The sequence below is a fragment of the Narcine bancroftii genome, chromosome 8 (genome assembly GCF_036971445.1).
Source record: "Narcine bancroftii isolate sNarBan1 chromosome 8, sNarBan1.hap1, whole genome shotgun sequence".
Classification (NCBI taxonomy): domain Eukaryota; kingdom Metazoa; phylum Chordata; class Chondrichthyes; order Torpediniformes; family Narcinidae; genus Narcine; species Narcine bancroftii.
Window position 1 is genome coordinate 106,841,764 of NC_091476.1, and position 25,438 is coordinate 106,867,201.

The 25,438-nt window shown below is 42.8% G+C and overlaps 1 protein-coding gene and 1 long non-coding RNA gene across 2 annotated transcripts in view; one reads left to right on the plus strand and one right to left on the minus strand.

The window, feature by feature from the left end:
* Positions 1-508: 508 nt before the first annotated feature.
* Positions 509-7,927, plus strand: LOC138741832 (uncharacterized). Its single transcript, XM_069896089.1, has 2 exons — positions 509-1,069; positions 6,803-7,927. Exons 1-2 carry the CDS (start codon positions 575-577, stop codon positions 7,004-7,006), a joined length of 699 nt encoding a protein of 232 aa, XP_069752190.1. The 5' UTR covers positions 509-574; the 3' UTR covers positions 7,007-7,927.
* A 5,325-nt stretch (positions 7,928-13,252) lies between these two features.
* LOC138741834 (uncharacterized) overlaps positions 13,253-25,438 on the minus strand; it is a 37,308-nt gene continuing 25,122 nt past the window's right edge. Inside the window, exons 2-3 of the long non-coding RNA XR_011343803.1 lie at positions 14,942-15,088; positions 13,253-13,919 (exon numbers count right to left, since the gene is read on the minus strand). This is a non-coding gene — a long non-coding RNA (uncharacterized lncRNA). The remainder of the gene's footprint in view (positions 13,920-14,941; positions 15,089-25,438) is intronic.

Genomic DNA, 25,438 nt, shown 5'->3' on the forward strand with positions numbered 1-25,438 from the left:
TTTTTTAGTGATGACACAGATGGTACCTCTCGAGTGCTTGCTGTGAGTGCCCCATGTCTCTGAAGTGTACAGAAGGGCAGGATTCACTGCTGCCTGATGGATTTGCATTTTTTCCAATTTCTTCCCCTCCTGTCAATGAACTGCAGCCAACCGATAATATCTGCTCAGTGGTTCCCCTCTGTTTAAGTGATGCTACAACCTAGTCCAGCAGTAAAAGAAATTCCCCAAGTTAATTATATCTTCAAAATTATAATTTTTAATAATAACTATTAATAATATACCATTTCTTACTTAACCCCACTATGCACAAATGAGTGTGTGTGGCAGATCCTAAACCATTAGTTAAGGCACAATTCTGAAGAAATGCTTCAAATTTAAAGTTCAGTCTTAGACATCTTTTGTGTTGAAACTCAGTCGTTAAACTGTTGTTCAAAAGTAATTATTCAGTTGGAGGAGTCACGTGATGGAGTAGTGGCCGGTAGGGGAACTCCAGCCCTCTCCAGAAAAGTTAAAAAAAGATAGAGAAAAAACAAAGGCACAAACCATAACAAAGTGAAAGTGAAAGGTGGAGAAAATGGCAGCGAAGAAAGAAAAACCAAAAACAACGGGAAGAAAAGAAGAAGGAAGGACGTCGGAGGAGGAAGGTGAAGGCCTTACCGGTACGAGGAGGCCCGCCGTGGAGAGAGAAGCCCGCTCCCTAAGGTCAGTGGAAGCCCCAAATTCGGGACTACAAAAATGGCTCACGGAGCCAAACAAAAGTGCGCAACCGCGCATGCGCGAGGATGCGCAAGACAAAAACAACACTGACGGGAGGGGGGACCAGCTGAGGAGTAAATCTCCACAGCTGAAACAGACAAGTACAACACAACACCAAGATTCTCAACAGGAAAACATAGAAAATAACGAGAACAAGAAGGAAGAGAATAAAAATAGGAAATCAAAGAAACAACAGATGACCAACCCAGAGGAAGAAGACCAACACCAAGACACTTCTAATAAAAATAAGAAGAACAAAAATACCCAACAAAATAAAATAAACAACCCAACAAGAAAACCAAAAGAGACAGAGGTAAAGGACTGTAATGGAAGATTCTAATCTATTTTTTTAACACCTATTTTTAACCTATTTTTTTCTTAATTCCCAGCTCTTGGTTCTGTAGAGCTGAGAACCTTTTTTAAAAACTTGCAGCTTTGGGTTCTGCAAGGCTGAGAACCTGCTTGTGTTTTAGAATCAGCAGAGATAAGCAAAATTCCACCAAGGGGCCAGAGCTGCAGTTATCTGACGAAAGGACATCTGTGTACCAAGAACATTTAATCTTCCTGCTTGTTTTGGTCACAGACTGTCAGAGGCCTAGCCTTGATGCAAAATAAACCATTGTATTCAAAGTGATAAGCTGAAAATTATGTTATTCGTTAGAAGCCTAGCATGCTAGCTTGCTTGCTTATCTTTCTTGCTGTGCTGGGAATAGGTGCTTGGGTTATCAGTTTTTGGGTAATATAAGTCATGGTCCCGCTGCTGAAGTTAGGAGACTTTCCGAGAGGTGGCAACATCTCTCAGCAAGAAGAAGAAGAACTTCTGAAGTCCAGCCAACGTCCCGGTCAGGGGAGGTGGAGAAGCTGCTACCGGCGTTCTGACAACCTACTACAAGTGTGCAGTCTTTGACTCGCTTCGGCAGTTGGGACCAGTCCAAGCATTGATAAGTATAGTTGGGAAGGGTTTGCATATTGTAGTGTGAAATCAGCTTTTGAATTTGTAATAAACATTTGTATAATCTGAACTGGTCTCGGTGTGTGTGTCTATTTTCTTTCGGTAGTTCAAACACTGTGACCAATCTAAAACGAGCAAAGTGAGAGGTACAAGTTTACCCAAGACAATTGGCGCAGCGAGCAGGGTTGGTCTCAAGATGTTTCGCCGAAAGAAAGAGGTGAGCCCTGAGCAGTTCTTGATTCCAGGATGGACTTCCAAAGACGATGGGTTTGGCATGTTGGCCAATACCCTGGCTTTTGTGGGACCACCCATTAGTTGGGATGAGAAGTTAGATTCATCAAGTGCATCTCTGGGAGAGCGGGTTGCCACTCTCCTTCGAGAAAAAAGATTTCCTGATAAAAAGGGGACGCTGACGGATGGTTTTTGGTTGCTGGCCACAGCCTTACGCCACTCCGTTCAGCATGAAGCAGAATCAGTTCAAAGAGAAGTAGAATCTCAGCGCAAGAGAAAGCATTTAGAGGAGGAGCTAGAAGCCATGCAACAACGCTGCTCCATGATGAGTGAAATTGTTCGCACCAGTCAGGACAGAGCCAAAGAATTGGAAGATAAGCATGTTCAAACTGTCTGCCGTAATATTAAACTCCGGCAGCAGCTCTGTGCAGATAAGGAAAGGCAAGGAGTGGAACCCGATCCATATCGTATTCGTGCCATGATAATGAATGGCGACGATCCTGATGTAATTGAGGATTGGGATGGGAATATCTGGAATGACAATGGTAATAATGCAGATACTCCTCAGCATGTGTCTAACATACTACCCTCTCCACCTGCTGTTCACGACCGCCCCATAAGGCAGCAGACTTCCCAAACAGACAGAAGGGGAATGATGTAAGGGTAGAGATTGAAGGGATAGGTACCCCGGTCTCCCATGTGGACCCAGGGGAAAATACCCAAACCCCTGCTTATGCTCTATGGCCTACCCCCTCTACAGGATGGCCTCGACCTCCTCCCCTAGACTGGGTGGAGGGTCCTGTGGGCCAAAGTGGGAACAGGGGTCGGAAACAGTCAATGATCCGTGACTTCTCTGTAAAAGAGCTGGCTGCCATTGGAGATCGATTTAGGCAAAAGGCAGGAGAAACTCTGGCAGCCTGGCTCCTGCTTGTCTGGGAACAAGGAGGGGGTAATGTATTTTTAACCCCTGAGGAATTATTGGGATTAGGAACATTGTCTACTGATATCAGGGTCACTGCTGAGCTGCGGGGTAGAGGGAGAGAGATGGATTACTTACTTGCCACTCTAGGGGATGCCCTGCTACGAGTATACCCATCACCAGATTGGGATTTACATTTGCAGAACAATTGGAGAATCCCAGAGGAGGGTATAGCAGTAATTCGTCAGCAGGCTTTGGCCTCTGCCTTGTATGCAGGGCGTTTGAGGCTGTGGGTACACGGGGGGAGCCCTGATGAAGAGATATTCACGGCCGGAATGCATACCAGATTGGTTCGTTCCGCCCAACCTACTATACGGGGGCTGGTTCTGTCTGTAACTAGTCCGCTAATTGGGCATCCTGTGTCTGAGGCGGTGCATGCCTTATCTGGGCTTCGAGAATTAGAATTGGGAGGTAAAATCCACTCACGTATATCCCAGGTTAAATCAGACAAACAGGATGAAAAGAGAGGGTCTGCTGCTAATAACGGACCGACAAGAAAGGACCTTTTTCTAACCTTGTTAAAATTAGGCGTACCTAAAAGTGATATTGATGGGAAACCTACTGCTGTCCTTTATGCCCTTTATAAGAGAAAAGCAGGGGAACATCATCCCCAGCTGCTGAGTCCTCCTGGTCCAGTTGTGCCCTCTGCTCCCCCTGCTGCTTCTATCAAGCAGGCTTTTCCTGCTCCAGTTACCCGTGATGAGGTACAACAAATGGTTAACAAGGCTCTAATGGATAATAGTGGCATGTGGGCCTGGAAGCCCTCGAACCCTACTAAAGCATGAAGGTGTGGGCAGGGCTCCCGTGTCTACACCATTGAGATACAGCGGATACACGGGGACCCTCGGCCCTACATACCGTTAACAATCCATTGGGGTGGGGGTAATGACTGCCAATATTTGGCCTTGGTCGATACCGGTGCGGAGCACTCAGTGATTCCGGGTAACCCCGACCTCTGGACTTGACCGACCTTTCGAATAGAGGGGTTGGGAGGGGCAGACACCCTGGCAAAGGAAATAAAAGTCCGTGCCACGGTGGGTGATAGCCCTTCCCCTATCTGGTTACATGCCCTTGTGGCTGCTACTGACGAGTGTATCCTGGGTATTAATATGTTGGCCGGTACGGCCCTTAATACTAGCCAAGGGGGATTTGCATTTGGAATTCGGACTATTACAAAAAAACTAGTAGTGGGTCAGGCTAAGTGGGATCCTGTGATGGTGCCACCCCCCATGAAACCAGTGTGCATTCCACAATATCACCTCCCTGGAGCCACCATTGATGCTTTGCAAGAAGAAGGGGTAGTGAGGCCTGCAACGTCGCCCTTTAATAGCCCTGTTTGGCCGGTCCAGAAGCCGGACGGCTCCTGGAAAATGACAGTTGATTATCGCTTTTTGAACAAACATGCCCCACCACTTGCTTCTGCAGTTCCGGACATTGTTACCCTTATTGAAAACATTGCTACTGGGAACTCAGGAACATGGTATGCTGTCATTGATCTTGCTAACGCCTTCTTCAGTATCCTTATAGCTGAGGACTCACAGGATCAGTTCGCCTTTACCTGGAAGGGGCGTCAGTATACCTTCACTCACCTCCCTTAGGCTTATGTACACTCTCCCACTATTTGCCACAGCCTAATTGCCCGTGACCTGGAGACGGTGCCAGTATCGCCTTCCCTCTCAATTCACCATTATATTGATGATCTAATGATCCAAGGTTTGGAGAGTGTCCAAGATACCCTGATGCAAAGAGGGTGGGCCATTAACCCCGCCAAGGTACAGGGCCCGTCCCAGACAGTTATTTTCCTTGGAATTCAGTGGCATGCTGGAGAACAAGTGGTTCCCGATAAAGTTCGCAATAAAATTGCAGACTTGGCCACTCCTACTAACAAACAAGAGACCCAGCGTTTCCTGGGGTTATTGGGATACTGGTGACGCCATATTCCACACTTGGCATTGCTTTTACGTCCTCTGTATAAGGTTACCCGAAAGAAAACAGACTTTGTATGGGGTGACGGTCAGGAAAGGGCATTCCAGTCAGCCAAGCAGGCTATTCTTCAGGCCCTGCCCATTGCTCTCCGCATTCCAGATACCCCCTACGAACTACAGGTCTCCGTTACTGATGATGTGGTCTGCTGGAGCCTCTGGCAGAAACAAGAGGGTCACCGAGTCCCGCTGGGATTCTGGTCACGTACCATGCCTGAGGCTGCCACTCGTTATTCTGCTTTTGAGCAACAGTTACTAGCCTGTTACTGGGCCCTGCTGGAGACTGAAAGAATGACAGGTGATGCAGATGTTCAATTGAGACCTGCACTTCCAATAATGAATTGGGTTCTGGCTAATGATGCTAATCTAAAGATCGGGCGGGCGCAGCAGTCTTCTATTGTTAAATGGAAGTGGTATATTCAGAGTCGTGCAACCAAAGGGTCTGAAGGGGTGGGCCGCATACACGAACAGGTGGCTGATCTTCCGTCTCGTCATGAGGTCGTTGAACCTGCCTTGCCCCCTCCTTTACCCCTTCACCAGTTCAGTGGGGTAAACCCTATGATTTGCTCACTCCAGCAGAACAAGAGGATGCCTGGTTTACTGATGGTAGCAGCCGGTGGGTGCAAGGAAAGCAAAAGTGGAAGGCAGTGGCTTACCATCCCAAGTCAGGAACTCACTTATCAGAGGAGGGGGATGGTGGCTCCAGTCAGTATGCTGAGTTGAAGGCAGTCACTTTACCATTAGATCCCCATGATCACCCTCTTCGTCTGTTTACTGATTCCTGGGCTGTGGCTAATGGACTTGTAGTATGGATGCCTGATTGGCAAAAGAATGACTGGATGATACATGACCGCCCAGTGTGGGGCAAAAAGTTGTGGCAGCTGTTGTGGGATGTTTCCCACCACCGTGAGATAACTGTGTATCACGTTGATGCCCATACTAATGTGGCGACTAACATGGCACAACATAATGCAGTTGCAGATCAGCTTGCTACCATCAGCCGTGCTGATACCGTCCCCCTGGCTCGATGGGCACATGAACAGAGTGGTCATTTGGGGGAGAAGGGACCAGCTATGTGGGCCCAAACACATGCTTTACCCGTCCATCAGGATGATGTCCATATGGTCGTGCGTACATGCCCAGAATGTCAACTTGTGAAGTCCCGTGTCGTTCCTCCTGGCCGAATAAAACGGGGTGCTCGCCCAGCTGCGGTTTGGCAAATTGATTACATAGGCCCCATGCCAGACTGTATGGGTAAACGTTACGTCCTAGTAATGGTTGACACCTTTTCAGGCCTGGTTTTTGCCTTTCCCACCAAGACGGCTGACCAAGCTACTACTATCCAAGATCTAAATCATTTAATTTCTCGTTATGATGTTCCAGAAGAAATTCAATCTGATAATGGCTCGCACTTCTCCGGGAAGGCAATCTGTGATTGGGCAAATGACAACGGTATCTTATGGGTTCACCATATTCCTTATTACCCACAGGCTGCTGGGTTAGTTGAATGAATGAATGGCTTACTGAGGGAACAAATTCGTTTGTTAACACCACTGGGAACCCTGAAGGGGTGGTGTCATGTGCTGCAGCAGGCAGTCGACAATTTAAATCATCGCCCTTTAAAAGGAGGTACACCTTTCCACCGACTTCTTCACGCCTCTGAACTACAGCCTATTCCAGAGGAAAAACAGTTATTGCCCCCCACTCCTGAACTAGAGAATGCCGGACAAAAGGTATGGGTGGCACCACCAGGTAGTGGCCCTCCTATTAAAGGAGAAATAGTGACACCTGCCCAGGGTAACACTCGATGGGTAGCTATTGAGGGACAGGATGATTTAGTCTGTTTAAACACTGAATGCTTACGGTATCGTGAGTGACATGTGTCAGGCTTCTTTGTTCCAGGTTCTCCGTTTTATGCTCCTGGTGATCTGGCTTAACAGCTGCTTTGGTGCCAACAATCGGATTTGTAATGACGAGGACGTTCCGAGAGAGTTGCCCGTGGGAGACACGGTCCGAGGCATTACATCAAGGAAGTCCTCGGTCACCCGCCTCAAGTGCAGCTTGAACTATTGTTATTGTTCAGCATATTTCAAAATCTGTTTGTGAGCTCCAGAGTCTGGGTATTGTGGCCAACAAGGATAATGTGAGCCTTGGTTGGAATCTTTTTTCATAGTTAGCTGGTACATTTGGGGGGTTGGGCCACAATATTCTCCGTTGGTTGCTCGCATTATTGCTTGTTTTTTGTGATTATTGTAGTTTTAATTTCTCTTTTACGCTCTTTTTGTACTCTTATGCTTGTCAAGTCTCGTGTCTGACAGCCTGTGACCAAGGGGTGGAATGTAATGGAAGATTCTAATCTATTTTTTTAAACACCTATTTTTTAACCTATTTTTTTCTTAATTCCCAGCTCTTGGTTCTGTAGAGCTGAGAACCTTTTTTTAAAAACTTGCAGCTTTGGGTTCTGCAAGGCTGAGAACCTGCTTGTGTTTTAGAATCAGCAGACATAAGCAAAATTCCACCAAGGGGCCAGAGCTGCAGTTATCTGACGAAAGGACATCTGTGTACCAAGAACATTTAATCTTCCTGCTTGTTTTGGTCACAGACTGTCAGAGGCCTAGCCTTGATGCAAAATAAACCATTGTATTCAAAGTGATAAGCTGAAAATTATGTTATTCGTTAGAAGCCTAGCATGCTAGCTTGCTTGCTTATCTTTCTTGCTGTGCTGGGAATAGGTGCTTGGGTTAGCAGTTTTTGAGTAATATAAGTCATGGTCCCGCTGCTAAAGTTAGGAGACTCTCCGAGAGGTGGCAACATCTCTCAGCAAGAAGAAGAAGAACTTCTGAAGTCCAGCCAACGACCCGGTCAGGGGAGGTGGAGAAGCTGACAACCTACTACAAGTGTGCAGTCTTTGCCTCGCTTCGGCAGATGGGACCAGTCCAAGCATTGATAAGTATAGTTGGGAAGGGCTTGCATATTGTAGTGTGAAATCAGCTTTTGAATTTGTAATAAACATTTGTACAATCTGAACTGCTCTCGGTGTGTGTGTCTATTTTCTTTCGGTAGTTCAAACACTGTGACCAATCTAAAACTAACAAAGTGAGAGGTACAAGTTTACCCAAGACAAGGACACAGATCCTGGAGTGGGCTCAGAAGAAGAGGAGGAAGAACGCAGAGAAATGGAAGATGAAGGGAAGGGCAAGTACATGGATATATTTTTTTTAAAGAATATATCGAAACAGTAAAAGAATGGCAGCCACAAGAATTCAGTGAAATAAAAAGAAGAATAAAATGTACAGAAGAAAAAGTGAATAGATTAGAGATGATCATGACAGATATAGGAAAAAGAGTAGACAAGGTGGAAGAACGAGAAACAGCCATAGAAATGGAAGTAGATGACTTAAAAAAGAAATTATAAGAATCTGATAAAAAAGTTAAAGAAACACAGGAGCTGTTAGCTCAGAAGATAGATATAATGGAAAATTATAATGGAAGAAACAATATAAAGATAGTGGGCCTTAAGGAAGATGAAGAGGGCAAAAATATGAAAGAATTTATAAAAGAATGGATCCCCAGGGTCCTAGGAAGAACAGAATTACAGGAAGAAATGGAAATAGAAAGGGCACACAGAACATTAGCCCCTAAACCACAACCACAACAAAAACCAAGATCCATTCTAGTAAAATTCCTAAGATATACAACAAGAGAAAATATATTGGAGAAGGCAATGAAAAAAAATAAGAGAAGACAAAAAACCACTGGAATACAAGGGTCAAAAATTTTTTTTCTATCCAGATATAAGTTTTGAACTCCTGAAGAAGAGGAAGGAGTTCAAAGCAGCAAAAACAACCCTATGGAAAAAAGGTTATAAATTTATGTTGAAATACCCAGCGGTACTTAAAATAGTTATTCCGGGGCAGCAAAGCAAACTATTCTCAGATCCAGAAGAAGCACGAAAATTTGCAGAACAACTACAAAACAGACAGAGAGATTAAGAGATGTAACAAGAACAAAAATGACAACAAACTATGTGCGTATGTATGTATATATATAAAAATAGAGTATAGGTAAGAACTAAGAAGGGAAAGAAAGGAAGTAAGGAGGGAATTAAGAGAGTAACCTTTGTTATATATGAAGATTAAAATCTTTTCTGGGGGGGCTGGGTGGGGAAGAATAACAGTCACTGCGAAATCAGTTGTCGCTTGCGAGCGGATTCGCAAATCCAAATGGTGAGGGGAGATGTGGTTGCCCGACAAGGGACAAAGGGCAACTCAGAAAGGGGAGGGACTATTGGGGTTAAAGGAATTTTAGATATGAGAATAGTGGAAATATTGTATGTTTTAGAAATGTTGTCTTATAATGTGTTCAAAAAAAGAAAGCAGAAATGGATAAGAAGGGAAGGTGGTGATGAGGAAACGGAAAGGAAAGATAAACAAAGTATGAAATGGCTATGTTGAACTATATGACTTTAAATATTAACAGAATACATAACCAAATCAAAAGGAAGAAACTGTTAAATTTACTGAAAAAAGAAAAAAATTGATATAGCATTCATACAAGAAACACATGTAACTGAAGTGGAACACAAGAAATTAAAGAGAGATTGGATAGGACATGTAACAGCAGCATCATATAATTCAAAAGCCAGAGGAGTAGCTATATTAATCAATAAAAATGTACCAATCAAAATAGAAGAGGAAATAATAGATCGAGAAGGGAGATATGTAATTATAAAATGTCAGATATATTCAGAATTTTGGAATTTACTCAATGTATATTCACCTAATGAAGAAGATCAAAAATTTACGCAAAATATCTTTTTGAAGATAGCAGATACGCAAGGGAACATACTAATAGGAGGGGATTTTAACCTTAATTTGGACTCAAACATGGATAAAACTGAAAAAAAAACTAACAGAAAGAACAAAGTAACCAAATTTATAATTAAATTGATGCAAGAAATGCAACTTTTGGATATACAGAGGAAACAACACCCAAAGGAAAAGGAATATTCATATTATTCGGGTAGACATAAAACATACTCAAGGATAGACCTATTCCTGTTATCAGCCCACATTCAAGGGAGAGTTAGGAAAACGGAATATAAAGCTAGACTATTATCGGACCACTCACCCCTGTTATTGGCAATAGAGCTAGAGGACATCCCACCAAGAATGTATAGATGGAGATTAAACTCCATGCTACTTAAAAGACAGGATTTTAGAGAATTAATTGAATGACAAATTAAAATGTACTTTGAAATAAATACAGAATCAGTGAAAGATAAGTTTATACTATGGGATGCAATGAAAGCATTCATCAGAGGGCAAATAATAAGTTATGTAACCAAGATGAAGAAGGACTACAATCGGGAAACAGAACAGTTGGAAAGGGAAATAACAAATATAGAAAAAGAATTAGCAATGAAGGATGACACAACTAAAAGAAGAGAATTGGCAGATTAAAAAAATAAAGTATGAAACACTACAAACATTTAAGGTGGAGAAGAACATAATGAAGACAAAACAGAAATATTATGAGCTAGGAGAAAAAACACACAAAATTCTAGCATGGCAGCTTAAGACAGAACAAACTAAAAGAATGGTATTGGCATTAAGGAAAAAGGACAAACAAATTACATATAATCCAACGGAGATCAATGAAAACTTCAGGGAATTCTATGAGCAACTATATCAAACTGAATAAGAAGGGAAAGAAGACAAAATAGATGAATTTCTAACTAAAATTGAACTACCAAAATTACAAACAGAGGAGCAAAATAAATTAATAAAACCATTTGAAATAGAAGAATTACAGGAGAATTAAAAAAACTACCGAACAATAAAACACCAGGAGAGGATGGATTCCCAATAGAATTCTATAAAACATTTAAAGACTTATTAATTCCTCCCCTCCTGGAAGTAATCAACCAGATTGATAAAACACAAAACATACCAGATTCATACAAAACAGCAATAATTACAGTAATACCAAAGACAGGGAAAGATCCAATTGCACCAGCATCATATAGATCAATATATCTACTTAACACAGATTATAAGATAATAGCTAAACTATTAGCAAACAGATTGGCCGACTATATACCAAAAATAGTAAATCTAGACCAAACTGGATTTATTAAAAAAAGACGAACAACAGACAATATCTGTAAATTTATTAACTTAATTCATGCAGTAGAAGGAAATAAAACTCCAACAGTAGCGGTTGCTTTAGACGCAGAGAAGGCCTTTGACAGAGTAGAATAGAATTATTTATTCAAAGTACTACAAAAATTCACCCTACCAGAGAAATATATTAATTGGATTAAAGCATTATATAAGGGGCCATTGGCGAAAGTGACAGTAAATGGATATATATCAAATCAATTTAACTTAAGCAGATCAACAAGGCAGGGATGTCCACTATCACCCTCACTGTTTGCGTTAGCTATAGAACCACGAGCAGAACTGATAAGAACAGAAAATAAAATAAGAGGGATAAAAATAAAAGAGAAGGAATATAAAATCAGTCTATTTGCAGATGACGTTGTAATATACTTAACAGAACCAGAAATATCAATAAAAGAATTACATAGGAAATTGAAGGAATATGGAGAAGTATCGGGATACAAGATCAATGCAAATAAAAGTGAAGCAATGCCAATGAATAATGCGGATTTCACAAAGTTTAAGAAAGATTCGCCATTTAGATGGCCAACACAAGCAATGCGATACCTAGGTATACAACTAAATAAAAATCTCAGCCATCTATATAAACTAAATTACCAACCATTAATGAAAAAATTACAAGACGACTTAGAGCATTGGAAAGACTTACCACTAACACTGATAGGAAGGATAAACTGTATTAAAATGAACATTTTCCCAGTCATTACCAATACACCTAACAGAGAAATTCTTCAAGGAGTTAAAGAAAATAATAAGGAAATTCTTATGGAAAGGGGCGAAACCGAGGATAGCACTAGATAAATTAACAGAATGGTACAAACAAGGAGGCTTACAACTACCAAACTTTAAGAATTATTATAGAGCCGCACAATTAAGATACCTATCAGATTTTTATCAAACAAGGGAAAAACCAGATTGGACCAGATTAGAACTAGATAAAATAGAGGAGAAGATACCTGAACATATACTATATAAATGGGATGAAAAATTGGTGCAACGTAGGAATTCACTGGTATTGCATCATCTGCTCAACATTTGGAAGAAGATTCATGTAGAAAGGAATAAAACAAATTACCAACTACCAAAACTAATATTGACACAAAATCAACTAATCCCTTTCACAATAGATAACCTTTCCTTTAGAGAATGGGAGAGAAAAGGGATCAAAAGAATAGAAAATTGTTTTTAGGGAAATAAATTATTATCCTTTGAACAAATGAAGGATAAATATAATATAACTCACGATACAATGTTTGCATACTACCAACTGAAAACCTACTTGAAGGACAAATTGGGAAACAGTCTGAGGTTACCAGAAGGAAGCAATTTTGAATATCTGATTACAGACTCAATGATAATTTAAAAATTTGTAACAAACATGTACATCAAACTGCAAGAAAAGGAGAATGAGGAAACAAACGGTAAACCTAAACAAAAATGGGGACAAGATCTAAACATAAAGATAAAGAATGAAACATGGGAGAAGCTATGCTCCAGAACTATGAGAAATACAATAAACACGAGGTTACGCATGATACAATATAACTGGATACACAGGCTATACATCACACCTCAAAAGTTAAATAAATGGGACCCAACCGTATCAGACAGATGTTTTCGCTGTAAAAAGGAAACGGGAACAACAATTCATGCAATTTGGACATGTGAGAAAGTGGAAAAATTTTGGGAAGATCTAAGCCAGATATTAAATAAAATCACAAAAAGCAATATACCAAAAAACCCAGAGATCTTCCTCCTAAGTAATATAAGAAACAAAGAATTTGGACTCGATTTGGATGGTGCACAAAAAAGATTTGTTATGATAGCCCTAGCTGTAGCAAAAAAATGTATTATGTCAACCTGGAAATTAGAAGACAACTTGAGAATACAACAATGGTATATAGAAATTAATAAATGTATTCCATTAGAAAAAATAACATATAATTTAAGAAATAACATTACAATATTCGAACAAATATGGGAGCCATACATGAAATACAATAGAGAAATCCTACCATGGACTTCCACCACCTAAAATGACAGAAGGAGAAGACAACGAAAAGAACTGACTCAGTAAAATTTCTTGTTTATTTTATTAAGTGACAACATTGTTTAATGGGTTTAATGTATCTTATAGATTGAACTTCAAATAAATGGGGAAGGGGGTGAGGGAGGGAGGGAAGGGAGGGGGGAAAAAGGGGGAGAAAACGACCTGTATATATTTAAGAAGAAAAATGTCTGTATGTATCTTGGTCAATATGGTTTATAGTGTGAAAAATAAACAATTTTTAAAAAGTAATTATTTAGTTGAGACAATGAAGACATCAAACTCCTCAAAGCTCACAAACGCTTGTAGAGTTCCTTTCAGATAAATATTTCTTCATACAAATGATTTTTTTCACAATTCCCCTCTCTTCCATGATGGTTACGGAACTTGTGATTTCCACGAGGATTTCACAAATCCAGGCAAGGGTTTTAGACAAAATGATCAATACAAATGGCCCCAGTAGCACTGTTTTCTCTTAACAAAGACAGTCAAAATGGCCATTTTGTCCAAAGCCACTTTGATTCTGTATTCCTCCCTTGACAAGGAGAATACAGTAGCAGTTAGTTTTTCACAGAATATCACTGCATTTCTGACTGCAGATGAATCTGGTTGAATACTTAAAATGCAGTTTTTCCAAATGCCTTTAATCTCATGGCTTGTTTTGATCATTACTGGCTCTTTTTCTAAAAGACACAATTCATGGCAGTGGTCTCTGGCTTGTCTCCACAGATCATGAAGCAAATGGCTGTTGGTTTAAACAGGTGCCTTCTTGGCAAACATTCATTGTCTAAGGATTTTAATAGAGAACAATCATAAGTCTTTTATGGCTGTTTAGAGCTTTCAACTGAACAATGATAAGTTTCTTCATCTCCCACTTGATGGAGCCTTGGTGTCTGCTTTAAAATTATGTAACGTTCTCTGTGTGTTTTTGTGTTTCCCTGTTTCCAAACCACCTCCCCCCCCCACATTAAATCTCTAAAAAAATATATAATATTTTATCATAAAGATTAATAAATAACATGTCAGTCACACTACTCCCTGGAGCAGATCACCTATAACCTCAGAAACAGGTATGATGCATTTTCAAGAATATGGAATTCATTGGGGTAAATCTTTAATGATTCCCCCCTCCTGACTCTTTCCCCTGGTGCTCGCAGCACTGAGGACCCTAGATAAGTCAGGTTATTTATCCCTTGATGGGAGTGGGGTTTATCCTCGGTGAAGCCAATCTTTTCTTTTTCTTATTCTTTCTCTTTTCTTACTTTTTCTTCTTGTTTCTCGGGGGATGGGAGGGTTCCCCTCATTTTGTTCTTCTTTCTCTCTTTTATCTTTCTATTATCTTTTTGTCCCTTTGGTTCAACATGGACATTGAATTTGCATTTTGTAGTATTATTGTCATTTTTCTTTCTTTATAATAATTGAATCACATGTTGACTCTTTTTTTTCTCACTTTCTTTAATGCTTTAAACCAAATCAAGATTTGTACTATTTTGTTAATATTATTGATATTAATGTTTTTCTTTTTGATTGTTTTGTCTACATGTTGATTGAAAATTCCCAAAATAAAATATTAAAAATAAAGTCAGTCACACTACTATAGGCAATCATTAAAATACTGTATATCTTTGTACTAGGGTTGAGGGCTTGGTTTTCATGCACACTTCTTCAGACAGCCAATGTTAGTAAGGGTTAAGGGGCAACGGTTAAGGCACAGATCAACCATGAAGTCATTGAATTAGCACAAGGGGCTAAATAAACATCTTCCTTTCCATGTCGATGTATTCCAAAAGCAATTGAAGCTGATCCTACCTCTTCTTGAAGCTATTGAGATTGGTGACTCGGCATAAACTTGGGATTCCATATCAGATCTTTCTGAGTCATTTGAGGCTGTATCTACCAGCTGATTCACCCGGGAAACTGTGTAACTTGGTGTTACTTTGTTTTCCTTCACTGCTCCTGTTTGGACATTGAAGACAAGGAGTCAGAAGAAGTATTTGTTAATTGTTCAGATAGTCAATGAAGTGGATGTTTCCAAGAGTGGTGACTGTAACCTCTGGGTCCAATATTTGTGCTCAGTGTAAATGAGCTCATTATTAAGAGGGATTACACCAACTCTGGAGTAAGACATGCTCAGGACAGAGGAGCTGAAGAAAAGAAATGCTGAGATTATCAGATTATGGAGGATCTGTCCTGATGAAGAGTAATTGACCTAAAATGTTAACTCTTTTTCCCTTTTCTCAGATTCCATTACTTGACTTTTTCCAGCATCCTCAGCTTTTATTTCATATGATGAAGAGAACTAATGTTAATCACTTTGATGTGGAATGGCGGAATGCGGAGCCCCCTTGAGTTGGCACAGAGGGAGGACGTGTAGAAATAGAAAAAGAAAAGTTCGATACATAAGCTCCCACAACTGGAAGAACTCAGGCCCACCACTTCACATTCTCCATGTATCCCTCGCTCCTTTCCACAGAAACACAATTAATTGGCCATATAGCTCATTTGCATTAGCTCAGTCTCAAGGCCATGCTTGAGATGGGAGGAGTCTGCTCCTGATTGGCAGCTTCATGATGCAGTTGGCACTAGCAGGGCCTAGATATTTGCCACTTGGGTTCCCATGGCAGCAATGTCTATGGTGGCAGGTCTTTTCCTGCACAGCAATGGCTGCTGTGTAGGAACCCTTCAGCACCCTATTGGATCCCAGTTCCGATACTTGGTACCCCTCAGCCAATTTCATGCCAGTTTCCAGCAGTCCGCAGTCTGGTGTGAACACATTGACCGCAGTCTCCAGCAGCCTGCAGCAACCCGCAGCTTGATTCACCAACAACCCACCACCTATGTGTTCCTGCACAGCAATGGCTACTGGGACCTATGATTTCATAGCTCGGGTTAGCTGATGTGGAGCTGGCCATTGCCTGCCTATAGGCAATGATGGATCCAAGGCTGAGATTGCAAGAAGGAGGAATCTGCCATAATCCTGGAACTCTTTCTGACAGGCCGAAGAAGTCTTCATCCTCAGACAGCCTTGCTATTACCCTCAGCTGAGTCCCCGGGATAGGACCAGTGTGGAGGACCAGTGAGGGGCTCTGCAGCTGAGGAACCCGTAGGCCAGTGGTTAGTAAGGGATTAGTAAGGGATTGCTTAAGGTGGTCTGTGAGTGGGAAGAGAAGTTTGAGAATCATTGCTCTAGACCCAATTGTTACTGAAATATTTTGCTTGAGAAAAATAGTCATTGGTCCATTTCCTTTGGAGCTATGAAACCTTGCACATAACGAGTCAATTGGGTACAATTAAAACAGTAGTTTTCAAACTTTTTCTTTCTGTGTCACGTGCATTTCAGTTCCTCCTTCTCCTCTGCTTTTACATGGAATGAGTGGCAGTTTAAAAAAAAAATTATTTCAAGGAGCCAGCAATTACTGGATATACTGTAAAAGTCAATCTCATGTAAAAATCAACCACCTATTTTTGGCTAAAAAAATCTGGAATTTTCCATATATCTCATGTCAAAGTCAACCCTAGTCTCTCACCTCGGCCCCCGCAGCCTGCCTATCGGAGCTCCCAGTGCCTCTGTCGTGGGTTCAAGCCTCAGCCATGAATTCATGCCTCGGTCCCAGCCAACCACCCATCAGAGCTCCCAACACCTTGAATGCAGACTTGTGCCTTGGCCCCCGCTGCCCGCCCATCAGAGCTCACAGTGCCTTGAATGTGGACTTGCACCTCAGCCCCGGCCACCTGCCTGTTGGAGCTCCTGATACCTATGACAATGCAGATATTTACCACGTTCCTGACTTCCTCCGTGGAAGGACGTGTGTTTTGATGTGCATGCTGTGCATTATTACTGTAATTCATTGTGATTTTGTTCTTTATTTGTTTAGAGATCATTTTGACTTTTGCTACTGTTATGGATTTTTGAATACTACTGTTTTTTAGACCCTCAAAAAAAAGTATCAAAGTAATTGTCAACTTAATAAATTTAACATTATAAAATGGTCTACAAAATTTGACTTTTACATGCAATTGCCTGTCCCTAATTGCCCTTGAGTAGGTGATAGTGATGAGCTCCCTTCTTGAACCATAATAGTCCTTGGGGTGGGTATGCCCACAATGTTCCAAGGGTTTGCTTCAATTCCACTCATTTGGAGACCATTTTAACACTGACTTCTGATTTTCCAATCAATTTTTTAAAACTTGCAAACAATGGACTCTTAAATATTGCAAATCTAAAGAACTTTCTCCATCTCAGAGATGTTGAACTGCATTCTACAATGAATCAAGTTCTCCTGGAGCAACTATTTGTAAAGAATCATTTACATACTGAAAGGATGAAGCTGATCTTGATTTGACAACTCACCTGGTTTGGAATATAGCATCTCTGACAGAATATATGGCACTGTCTTCAGGAATAATGTGCAGTAGCCTCTGGCCACCCATTTCGATTCCTCAACCCATCCTCTGCTGACATGTCTCTCCATGGTCTCATGCACTGCCAGACTGAGATCACCGCAAAATGGAGGACCAACACCTCATCTTCCACCTGGGCAATCTCCAACCGGATGGCATTAACATCAACTTCTGATTCCACTAAGAACCCCCCCCCCTTCTTCCCATCCTGTCTCTGTCTTCCCTTTTCCCTCTGTCTCCTTTTACATAGCCAAAATCACCTTTTGACTGTTGGTCTGGAATACTCCTCCTCCCCCATCTAGCCTTTAATTAAGATGCCCACCTGCTTTTTGTTTATACCTTGAAGAAGGGCTCAGGACTGAAACGTTAGTAATATATCTTTAGCTTCTATGGATGCTGCAAGGTCGGCTGAGCTCCTCCAGCATTTCTGTGTTTTTACTAAAGTTTCAGCATCTGTAAACTTTTGAGTTTCACTTCAGAGTAACATTTAACACTGTCACACAGAGAAATGGATTACATAGCAGTGGAACCCTCATCCCACTTAATATTAACATTTGGAAAATACATAAAAGTGTGGAGGAACTCAGCAGGTTACTCTTTGCTTCCTAGGGAAGCTGCGTGACCGGCTGAGTTTCTCCAGCATTTTTGCCTTTTGCACGACAATCACAGCGCCTACCGACTTTCCTGTTTAACTCACCTGGTCCACTCCTGGCAAGGAGCTGCATTCTGTCCCTTCTGCCTTGTGGTTACTGAGGAAGGCAATTAATCTAAATTCTCACTCTAAATAAGACAGTCTTTGGCCCTGTCTTCAATTTCTGAGAACACTATCGATTAAACCCCCATGCATGGAATAAGAAAAGTCAACTTTCCACAGCAACTGCAACACACAGAATTACTTTTGGACTCGTCTATCAGTGTGCAATTTAATTTAAGGTATGCAATCCCACAACTGTCCAGCAGATGGAACACTGGCTAATTTTTTGGGAGGCTGCAGAGGAGTTGCTTTAGTAAAAGAACAAGTAACATTCGCAAGAACGCTAGTCTGTACACAGACAAGAGAGAGGCTACCTACTTGCTTCATAATCAACGGTAAGTAACTTTTACAGTAGCAGTTGTTACTTCTGACAGGAATTCATGGGAAAGCATGGAAGGCATGGTTCAAACTTTTTGCTGAACATTATTTAGATCCCATTAGTTTACTGTACTGTTTCCGCTCTTGATGCTCCGAGAAATGGATCAATGCAGAATGTGCAAAGCAAAACCAACGTCTGGCCACTCTATTACTGTTACCCAGCAGTTATTCTGTACTTCGAAAGAATAGACGAGGAGTTTTGTGCATGTGTATCTCAGAGTTACAGACTAACGTTAAGCTTCGGTAGTTTTGGTAATTAAGACGACGAATTAATTAACTAAGTTAGATAGTTCTTTTTGTGAACAAATTCCAAACTGTTGGGATGAAGTCAGTCTTCCCCTCAGTGATCCCCACCGTCGTCAGTCCAGTACCAAATCACCTCTGATCTCTTAACCCCTCCACGGCTTCTTTCCCCCACCCCACCGTGGGTAACTGAATATAATCCATGTTTCAAACTTTGGTCTTGATAAAGGGTCCTGACTGACCATTTCTACACATGCAAGCTGTCCGACCCACTGAGTCCCTCCAGGACAGTACCTCATTGTAACGGCTGGGGAGACATACCACGAATTCTAAAGAACGGATTTCAGTACATCCCGAAAAACGAATAGGCAACTAATTACGTTAGGAGGCTGCTTCAGGTGCGTTCTCCGCCAAGAATGCGCCTGCAGAAGCGGAAGCGGCCCTTTGAATTGCCGTTCAGCGCTCGAAGCGCAGCACTGGCCACCTGAAGTGCCGCTGCACCGGGTGCCCCTCTGAGCGCACTCCGGCTCCTGTCCCTTCAGGCTGTCAGGTTTGGGATGGCTAGCTCTCAGAGCTGGGACAGTGTGGGGACTCGTATTGGGCTGTTGGGAGGGAGTGGGGCAGCGGTATCAGTGTGGGGACGTCCCCGTGCTGACAGCCCACGCCGGCTGCCCCTGCCCTGACATCCCGCACAGGGGGGCAGGGGCAGCTGGGAGGGGAGCCTTCAGGCGCTCGCCACCTGACCGTCATCCCCTTAGCAGCCGCTTTCAGGCGGCTGCATTCATGTGCCTGAGGGACTTAAGTGCTCCGGCAATTATCCCTCCCGGAGGAGGGTTACAAAGTTCGCCTTGCAGGCGCCTCCTGCGTTTTTAAGTGGCCTCCTGACAGCCACATATTGGCATAATATGTGGCTTTACAATCGGGGATTTTGGCCCCCTGAAAGTGCCTATTTAGTACTGTTTTGACGGTCCACTTTAACAAAGAGGGATTGATTAAAATCTCCAGGGTTTTCTCAGATAATTACGAAACTAAAGAACAGAAGGTATGTGACAGGTCAGACTGTACATAATATTAAAACAGCAAAAATGACTAAAAGATAAAGCAGTAAAAATTCAAGTATGAGATAAAGTTTTTAAAGTTTCTCTCACTCATGGCTTGGCGAAAAAATATTTAAGAAGGGGGCTGTCCATGTCCGTGGCAGACTTTCTGGTGGCTGACAAGGCCAAAACATGCCCAGGGATGCAAGAAAAATTCTGTTCTGAGTTTGGTGCTGCTGCGTCAAGGTTCTTCCTCCATCTCCTTTTGTCCTCAAGGCCAGCCCTGTGTGCATTCTCAAGGAGTTTCTATAATGACTTAACAAAGAAACAAAGTAAGCCTTGATCCTGTACAAAGGATGGGGTGATCAATAATGGAAAATAAGGTGATGACAAATTAAATAAACAGGTATTTTGGATCATTACTTGACACAGAGAATACAGGTGTCCTGAAACAGCTGGAGGTTGCTATTTGGAAGCATGGAAGTGGTAGCCACCAAACTGTTGGAACTGTGAGCTGCCATATCTCTGAGACCTGGTCGAATTTATCTAATGACTTGAGAGAAGTGGCTAGTGAAATAACTGAGGCACTAGTTTTAGTTTTCTAAGATCCCTTTGATTTGGAATGTTCCATTAGATTAGTAAATAGCTAATGTAATGTCATTCAAAAAAAAGGGAGGAAGTGTGAATTTGCAGGCCAATTAAACTCTCAAAGGAAAACATTAAAAGTTATCATGAACTATGTTAGAGCACAGCATGTGGAAAATTTCAAGGTTATTAGGCACAGTCAAAGGAAAATAATATGTTGCTGAAGGTAATGTGTATTCCAGGGTAGACGATGGTCTGGGTAACAGGAAACTGAGGGTAAGCATAAATGATTTTTTTCTAATTGGCAAGATGTCACAAGTGATGGGGCAAGCGAGCCTAATGCATGTAAATGACTTGGATGAAGGCATCAAAGCCTTATTTGCTAAATTTGTTGATGGCACAAAAATAAGACCAATGGTGAGTAAGTTGTGAGGAAGAAATAAAACAACATGGCTAGGCTAAGTGAGAGACAAAAAATTGGCAAATAAGGGAAGATTTTTATTTTAGCAGGAAAATTAAAAAGGGAATGTATTTTCTCAATGATGAGGATGTAGAACTCTGAGAGACAGAAGAATATTTAGTGAATGATTCACAAAGGCAATCAGGGAAGCTAACTGATTTATTGTTTATTGCAAAAGATCTTGCTACAAAAGTAGATCAATTATACTTTAGTTATAGAAGCATTGTTGAGATTACATCTGGATTACTAAATACAGTATTGGTCTCCTTATTCAAGAAAGGGTGCAAGTGTATTGGAATCTGTCTAGGGAAAGGCACTGGTTAATATCTGGGATGCTTAACTTATCTGATGAAATAAGGTTGGACTAGTTTTTTTTTATCCACTGGAATTCAGAAGAGTGAGGGGTGTCAGAGACAAAATCCTCTGGGTCTTTGCTTGGACCAGATGTGAAGATGTTTTCTTTTGTGGAAGAATTGCTAAAAATAGGACACTGCCCATTTATGACAGAAATTAGGCAACTTTTTATTTTTCCTGTGGGCCATATCTTTGATATTCTCTTCCCCACAGGGCAGTGGAATTAGTATGTTGGAGAATTTTTAGGTCATGGTTAGATGTAACCATGTAAAATAGATGTAAAATGTTACCAGAAATGTTGCGCTGAGTTTGTAATCCTAATCTTATTGAATAGCCAAGATAGTCTGAGAGGCCATGTAGTCTATGCCTGTTGCTAATCTGAATGATCACGTGTATGTTTTTACTCCTCCCTTCTCTTTCACACCACTTTCCCTTCTCCTAATTATCTCTTCCCTCCATTTTAACATGCCAGTGGATACATGCAGTAGTTTTCAGTGCACATAGTGTAATAGTTTTTGGCCTTGTTCCATTTAGAATGTTGCTTTAAGAAATCGTACAATATTGACCAGAGATCCATCATTCATGTTCACTTCAGTAAGAATTTCCAAGTTCTATGAAATAGTAGGCTGACAATTTTTTTTAAACATACAGCACAGTAACAGACTATTTTGGCCCATGAGTATGTTCCATCTAATTTACACCCAATTAACCTACACCCCTGTTATGTTTCGAACTGTGGGTGGAAACCGAAGCCCTCATGCAGACATGGGGAGAACGTACAAACTCCTCACAGACAACACAGGATTCGAACCTCGGTCCCAATTGCTGGCGCTGTAAAGACGTTGCATTAATTGCAATGCCAACCGTGCTGCCCGAAACACAATAAAAACGCATTTTACAATTAAAGAGGGAGCAAGTGAACAATGTGCTTGATTTCTAACTTTTGTTCTTTCTTTTGATGTCATAAGTACTTTTTCAAGTTGTTTTGACTATTCAAACTATTTATTAAGAAATTGTACTTACAATTCTCATTGTGCTGCTATTTTGATACAAGAAGATCTGTGGATCAGGAAAATAGTAGCAGCTTTTCCTGTGAGTGCTAAGGGTGGCTGGCTAGACTTTTTTTAGAGGATGTCTTTGTTAGACACACTAATGACATGAGTGCTATTTGCTGCCTACTTGTTATAATACAGAGACATTTAGGTTCATGCCTGCTCCCAGCATTGTTAGTTCTATCAACACTCTCCCCTGATTTTCATGTTACTCCCTCTCTTATACCCAACTCCTGTTTGCTTCCTTTTGCTATGACTCCACACTGAGGGACAGTTTGCAGTGGCCAGTTAACCTACCAGCACATTTTTTGAGGTGTCGGAGAAAAACTGAGCAGAATGGGGAGAATATAGAAACTCCGCACAAATGATCAGGGCTGTATCCTGGCCCTTAGATCTGTGAAAGCTGCATTCTCAGAGATTATGCTCTTTGGATAAGACATTCAAAGAATGCCCTGCCTGCTTGCTCAGTTATGTAAAAATCATCCCACGGTGCTTTCAAAGATAAGTTCATTTACCCTGTAAAATATTTATCCATCCATCGATGCTAATTATCTGGATGATTCTTTATTGGGTTTGATAATAATTGTATTCACCAAGGTAAAGAGGAACATGCAGAATAAATACAAAACATAAACAAGTGTTCCAATTAATACATCAACTACACAAACTAGAATATTTCCATTATCAAGTTTTTATCGCTTAATGCAAAGGTTTTTATTTTCTCAGATCTATTTTGTCAAGTGCTATGCCTATTATTACATGGGCCCAGAGTAATCTGACATTTCATTGGTTATATTACTTGGCACATGACAATGTTGTTGAAAAAACATTGAAGGTGCTTTTTGTGGCACAACGAGGAAACAAAAAATGAAAATACAGTTAAAGTTAGAAATCTGAAACCAAGATGGAAAATTCTGGAAACATTCATCAGGTCAAGCAGCATCTGCAGAGAGAGAAAAGCAATTAATGTTTCTCATGAAGGATTTTTGACCTGAAACACTGCGACACATTTCTTTGTCTACACTCTGTCCTGTCTTTAGCATTTTCTTTTTAGTTGTTTTTTTTTTGGGGGGTGGGGGTGAGTTGTGGGGAGGGAATGAAGTCTTGCTTCAAATTGTTTTTGCCATTACTTTCCAATATTCTTCCATCTTTCAGCTTGATTGAATCAGCAACAATGGAGGAAATGAGAATGGTTGAATTCAAGGATGGTATTTTGTGGTTTGAAGGTAAGCTCAATTCAGTCATTCAAGTTATTGAAGCTAATGAGTTGGTTTGTAATTGAAAGTTGGGTGAGGTGACCAGCCATTTTGGTCCATCTCAATCAATTTCAGTCCAGCCTGGAGAAGGAAATGAAGCGGCTCCCAATGCTACCTTGTGCTTTCTTCGGTAAGGGAGTTAAAACTGTGGAGTGCTCCAACCGTAGCCTCCCGAGCACCCTTCACAACGTAGCAATACTTACCTACCTCTCAACTTCAATCCATTTGCATAAAATGGTGAATGTGCCTGCAAATGTTTTGTGATTAGTGAACAAGAACACTTAGATCCTTCTGTACTCGCAGACTCTTTCCACTGAGCTAACTTTAAATTTCACTTTAACTCAATTAGCCCTAGCAATTAATGGAGTTATTATAGGGAATAATTTCTGTTGGTATCCTCTTCCTGGTTGCCAAAGGTTTACCAACCCTTTTCAAAATATAAATATGAAACCCATGACTCAACCCAGCAGTTCAGGTAGAAACTGTGGAGAAAGAAACTGAGATAATGTTTTAGCCTCTCGTGCATAAGAGGAAGAATACTTAAAATGCAAGCATTTGTGATCATGTATGGGAGAAGAGATCAAACAATTAGAAGTGAAAATGCAGGATGAATGAGGATGGTAATGGGACAACGGGGCACAAAATGTCAGCCTAACAAGGTGCGCAAGAGGGACTAGCAACATCAGCAACTTGGATTCTTTCCTGATCAATTTCTGACTGGGTGACGTTCTCCCTCTGTGAATGTGCATGTTTCTCCCAGTTTCCAAAGTCTTAGTGGAAGCTTAATTGCCAATGGAAGTTTCACACTGTGCCTTGATGAGTAGTTGCGTTTGTAGGGGTGGGCAGGGTTTGTAGGGGTGGGCAGGATTTGTAGGGGTGGGTAGGATTTGTAGGGGTGGGCAGGGTTTGTAGGGGTGGGCAGGGTTTGTAGGGGTGGGCAGGGTTTGTAGGGGCGGGCAGGGTCGGGAGGGGCGGGCAGGGTCGGGAGGGGCGGGCAGGGTCGGGAGGGGCGGGCAGGGTCGGGAGGGGCGGGCAGGGTCGGGAGGGGCGGGCAGGGGCGGGCAGGGGCGGGAGGGGCGGGCAGGGGCGGGAGGGGCGGGCAGGGTCGGGAGGGGCGGGCAGGGTCGGGAGGGGCGGGCAGGGTCGGGAGGGGCGGGCAGGGTCGGGAGGGGCGGGCAGGGTCGGGAGGGGCGGGCAGGGTCGGGAGGGGCGGGCAGGGTCGGGAGGGGCGGGCAGGGTCGGGAGGGGCGGGCAGGGTCGGGAGGGGCGGGCAGGGTCGGGAGGGGCGGGCAGGGTCGGGCAGGGGCGGGAGGGGCGGGAGGGGCGGGAGGGGCGGGAGGGGCGGGCAGGGGCGGGAGGGGCGGGCAGGGGCGGGAGGGGCGGGCGGGGCGGGCGGGGCGGGCGGGTCGGGCGGGGCGGGCAGGGTCGGGCGGGGCGGGCAGGGTCGGGAGGGGCGGGCAGGGTCGGGAGGGGCGGGCAGGGTCGGGAGGGGCGGGCAGGGTCGGGAGGGGCGGGCAGGGTCGGGAGGGGCGGGCAGGCTCGGGAGGGGCGGGCAGGCTCGGGAGGGGCGGGCAGGCTCGGGAGGGGCGGGCAGGCTCGGGAGGGGCGGGCAGGCTCGGGAGGGGCGGGCAGGCTCGGGAGGGGCGGGCAGGCTCGGGAGGGGCGGGCAGGCTCGGGAGGGGCGGGCAGGCTCGGGAGGGGCGGGCAGGCTCGGGAGGGGCGGGCAGGCTCGGGAGGGGCGGGCAGGCTCGGGAGGGGCGGGCAGGCTCGGGAGGGGCGGGCAGGC